The sequence below is a fragment of the Daphnia pulicaria genome, chromosome 1 (assembly GCF_021234035.1).
Source record: "Daphnia pulicaria isolate SC F1-1A chromosome 1, SC_F0-13Bv2, whole genome shotgun sequence".
In the NCBI taxonomy this organism is placed as follows: Eukaryota; Metazoa; Arthropoda; class Branchiopoda; order Diplostraca; family Daphniidae; genus Daphnia; species Daphnia pulicaria.
This window is the reverse complement of record NC_060913.1, coordinates 35212393-35217816: the sequence shown is the minus strand read 5'-3', so window position 1 is coordinate 35217816 and position 5424 is coordinate 35212393. Positions and strand designations below refer to the sequence as shown.

The 5424-nt window shown below is 39.7% G+C and overlaps 1 protein-coding gene across 1 annotated transcript; it reads left to right on the top strand.

The window, feature by feature from the left end:
- The first annotated feature begins 833 nt into the window (after positions 1 to 833).
- LOC124322966 lies at positions 834 to 2547 on the top strand. The gene is made up of 2 exons (XM_046784309.1): positions 834 to 1454; positions 1526 to 2547. Exons 1-2 carry the CDS (start codon positions 1283 to 1285, stop codon positions 2545 to 2547), a joined length of 1194 nt encoding a protein of 397 aa, XP_046640265.1. The 5' UTR covers positions 834 to 1282.
- The last annotated feature ends 2877 nt before the right edge of the window (positions 2548 to 5424 follow it).

Genomic DNA, 5424 nt, shown 5'->3' with positions numbered 1-5424 from the left:
TGGTTGACGGTATTCCGCGTGCATTTCCGTTACTGATGCGCAAAATTTCCCGTACCAATATGTACGCAAACTATCAAAAAAGTACTACAGTCCAGAAAAAAAAAAAAATACAACGAAGCAGCTTCTTCACTTTAGCTTCAAATTTGACGCACACACAAGCAACACTAAGAAAAGCCGTTGATTATGTGACTGGGTTTCTTGTAAATGATAACTTTGAAATTGTTCACAAACTACTTGAAACTTTCACCACTGCTGGGCCCAACCGGCAACGACTGTTGAATGAAATAGAAGCCGCTAACTCATATTTGAAGTATGGGTTTCAGGCTGATACCAGTAATGTCTGCATTGCCCATAGCATATTCGTCGGCCTCGGTTGTGAAGAGACCCCAACAGCCTTGCCCTCAACGCCAACCTGCAGTAATTGCCGTAAATTATTCCACGTCTTTCATTTTTTGAAGGAAGAAATCCTACACTCCAGCCTTCCTAGGGAATCAGCATTAACCGCCTTGGATGGGTGCTTACAGAAAACGCAGCTGTTTATGGGCCATCGCCTCAGAGTGCTAAATCAACAACATGCAATAAAGAAGATGCAGGACGAAATGATGATGAATTGCCTGAATAATGAGACTGTCAATGAGTGCGTCATTCTACTGGATTACAAAATGAAATTTGAACCAGTTTACTTTCGGGAAAAAACAGTCGACCATTACGGAAAGAGGGGAATCAGTTGGCACGGAGCCATGATAACTTTTTACACTGTTGTCGCTGTTGACGGGGTCCGTACAGCTGTGCAAAACAGGTACTACATGGATCACGTAGTGGAAAATGAAAGTAAACAGGACATAACGTCAGTTATTTCCATTCTAGAGGCAGTGATTATTGGCCTTAAAAAACTGTTTCCTCGCCTAACAACCATATATCTGCAATCAGATAACGCGAGCTGCTATCAAAACACCATGCTATTGGTTCTTATTCCCTACCTTGCATTTACCTATTCTCTATGCATTCGGCGGTATATCCATACTGAAACCCAAGACGGCAAATCTGTATTGGATGCTCATTTCGCAAGATGCACCCAAAAAGTGTATGAATACTGCAAAGAAGGTAATTAACTTTATATAATAAACTGACTTTTACGCCTTTTTACTGAGTGAATGGTTTCGTAGGAAATGACGTGGTTACGCCAATCCAGCTGGTTACGGCTCTTAAGCACTACGGCGGGTTGCCTAATTGTATAACTGAACTAGTCAAACTCGAACGAGAGACAGTGGCAAAGGTTGTAATGGCTTGCGCAACGGTGGAAACTAAGCTGAAAAAAGCCATGAAACGAAAGAACGACGTGTTTTTTACACAAACTGACTGGCCACACCGTAATGAAATGCCTACTTCGTCGAATAATGAGGAAAGTTATCAGAATATGCCTTGCTTTTCCATACAAGGATTCGAATACTCAGGTAGTATGCTAATTTTCTAATATCCCTGGTGCTTGCAAAGATTTACACAATATTCTTTTTTTTTTGGTTAGGGATAGGCAATCCAACAAGTTACATTGTAAACCCTGCCGAAGAAACTGTCGTTATAGACAACGATAGTTTAAACGACCTGAGCGACGGTTCCAGCACGGAATCGGAGGATGATCTAGACTATGAATGCATCGAGGAACTTGAAATAATGCAATCAAGTGGAAATAATGCTGATTGCACGACTGAAAACATATCTGCCATTGAGCGTAAGTCATCAAGTAACAGCGACTACTCGGAAGAAGGTATGTCTGGTGACAGCGAAGCCCCAGATCAACAAGACATCGCACCTGAAACGACTGTCGGAAAGATAACGGGTGTTTACATCTATTCGGATTCTCAATTACGTTTCAGGCGACAACGATGGAAAAGCAAAGGTCGCAAATCAAAGGACCCTGAAGTCCGTCTGGCAAGGAAGAAAAATCTGTTAAGCTACGCATTACGAACTGCATGGAATATGCAATTGAACGGTATAATGCAATGTGATCGGACAGATGACTCCCTGGAAGAACAGTCTTTATCTTTAGCTGAGACTTTTACTGTGCCCTTGCAATTTCAAAAAGGTTGGGCTAAACGGCCCAAGAATGGACTAATGTATGGACCAAAGCACGTGCAGAGTTACCGTGCAGATATCTATGAATTATACAAGCTTGGGGAAGAAGACAAAAAGAATAAACGAAGCCCAGCTCAAATGCGAGAAGCATTACAGATGAAATATCCAGAAGAATTTTGTCTCCCGTCTGAAAACGACATACGTGTCGAAATCAACAGGCTTCAAACGAAAAAGAAATCCCCTCAAGCCACTTCAAGAGTAGAAAAAACCACGGATGTGTACAGCGAGTACATAAGGAACCTAGCGAAAAACAATTGCCAACTTAAACCAAAAGAAGCTGTTAAGTTGATTACAGAAAACTTCCCAAGAAAAGATCACCCACAATTACCATGTGATTCTCTGTTATCGAGGAAATTTTCCTATCAAAAGAGATGTGTGACTATGCAAAAAAATAGATCGCAATCAAATGTCTAACTAACAGAAATAAACTTTGGTTTACGTTGCTACTTACTTGCTTCAGTACGAGTGCTACATCTCCATGGAGAGCCAGAGTCCCTTTCAGCCTTATAGAGTGAAGCCGATGAAGGATGACTATGTTTTGTTGTGTTGTAGATGGCCTTGGGGCAATGAAGTAAGGCAATGTGATTTGGTTATAGCTTGCCTCCCTGCTTGTGCCAATAACGTGTGGAGTCCAATGACAAAGCAGAAAACCTACGAAATGTGGCAACAAAATAATTATTAGTAGACTGGTATAGAGTTATAACAAATAAACTACATGGTTTGGTTACGCTGCAGCTTGCTATGGTGTGTGATGCTGTCTTCACTGATCACTTTTAGGAAGGTTTCAATTTTGAATTTTGCCCAGTCAGACTGAGAGATGAACTCGTAGCTTCCACTTCAAGGAACACGATTCACGAGGGAAATCTTGTGTTGCAATTGTGTGATCCAAAACTGGTCTGCAACTTTTTCACTTTATAAATTTTGTTCCGCCTAAAAAGTTAAATAATAACCAAAATTCCTCTTTTCACTACAACCAACATACACCATTGAGCATAAAAAATCTAAAGACATATGAACATAAATACGTATTCCTTTGACTTTGAGTTTGCACCTTTACAACAGCTAAAACGTTTCACGTCAATCTAGACAGTCATCTGCTGAAACGCCAACACAAACACAAATATCGATTTGCCTCAGAAAAGAATCGATATGCTACTGTGGGCGATAAGAAATCTGGGTTCACTATATGTGAAGGCCTCTATGAATGAAATGGGTCTAATGTGAAGGCCGATATATAAGACCTTCTGCTGGCTTCCACCAGGAGCGCAGCGGACCGTACGAAAAAATGGCTGCAAGCCAGGGAGGGAAACCAGCTAAATAATCCTTTCACTAAATTGGTAATATCTCAACCAATAAAATCCGGAAAGGAAATTCCTTTTGGATTTTGGTGGTTGAGATTGCAATAAACCTTTTAGCAAAATTAGTTTTTTCCCTAGCTCCCCCACTTTTTCGAAAATGGATGTCAAAGCCCCCCCACTTTCTGACAAAATTCAAAAAAACCAAACTTTAGAGCTAAATAACTCCTAAACGGGGGGGAAAATCGTCATTCTGCAAACGCAGGTAAATCCGGCGTGCGAAGACGAACATGGCTATATTTTTTTTAGATTTTTATTGCCTTTTCCGGATTTAGATCAGTAGAGCCGCTCCGGGATTTTGGTCTACTTGATTCGTGGATCGCTTGTTAAAAAACAAAAAAATTATACCTGATCTCGAGAATTTTTTGTTGCTTGAAAGTTGAAACTAACCCAGGATAGTTTGTTACGGGAAATAATTCACCAGTACCGAAATGAATTCTTTAATATCCAGCAAATGTTGGAGATGGTATGGTCAATAGAGTTAAAAAAAAGGAAGTCGACAAATTTCTTTAATTTCCTGATCCTTTTCTCTTCCATCTTCTTGCAACTCCTAAATTAAAAAAAATCGATATAAACGAAAATTTAAAATAAAAATTTTGTAATTAATTTTATTAGTTATCCATACATACATTCTGCAATAAGAAGTAACGATTTTCGCCACTCATTTTTGGAGCAAGTAAACTTCAAGGGATAGGAAAAAGTCTTCAAAAAATAATTTTGAAATAAAAAAATTCATTATTCGAATAAATAAATGACGCCAAATCTTATGGCACAAAGAAAAGTGTTTTAGCGCCTTTCTAAGTATTTATTATTTATGTGAAGAAAAGCCAGTTTTAACACTGCACTTATGGAGGAAAACGCATTAATATATGTGCCGTTGTACTTACACAAATTGAAATCTCACCTCGCATTTTAGGTCAGACTCTTCCAAATCCTCGTCGACGACAGTTGGTTTTTCCCACAGACTAAAAAAAACCTGAGTGGGCGGCAAATCAGCCGGTAGACTAGGCGCGTTGCCCAAAGACAGGTTTGGCTGACTGGCAAAAGACAGAAGATGGCTGGCACGAAAATCCAAAGGCTTGGCACGAAGATCGAGAGGCAATGGATTATGATCAGGTACGTCTTCCAATTTTAGCTGCTTGGAGTCTTCGGCAGTTCCATTGCTCCTGATAAAATCACCATTTTCCTAAATAATTTAGTCGGAAATCAAGGCCTCAAAAAAGATGGATAGCACGCTTGCCAAGAGGTCTTCAATTCCGAATACAATTTCAATGTTTCAATCAACAATCTCTACCACTTTTTTCTTTGTGAAACTTCTTTTTGTGAATAAAAAATATTCTTGAAATTGATTGAAAGTTCAAATATTCGAAATGAATATTTCTCGACTTTCTTATTTCTCGTCTTTTTCATAGTCTAAGTTTTTCTCCAAATTGGATTTAGACTCGTCGCTATCAATGACCAATGTCATCCAATTCCGCAAAGCAATAGGGATGTCTGCTGGACACGGATTGAGCTAAAACTAACACTCTCACAAAATGTTAAATATATATCTGCAATGCAATAGACATAGCAACCCCAACACTGAATTTTGAAAGACATCTCGTCCTTTCAAGGCGAAGATCTGATTTCAGAAATTCAAATTTTCCAACGATAATCTGGAACACAAATGAATATTATTTACTAAAACAAATAATGCCATGTAAATACAAGCACTTTTTTCCTTCAACTACGTTGCGGAGTCTCCGTCTCGCTCTCCAGCTCTCAATAGCCGCGACTGGCTTGGTCTCCGTCACGGCCCACCTACCAGTATTATGTATCACAGCCCCAATTCAACCCCTGACTGTTCTATGCTGCGACCTTGCCAACACCGTCCTTGATCAGTCCGTTGCGTACACTTGGGCAAATTACCAGTAGGATAACCTCCTCGTCCTTTCAC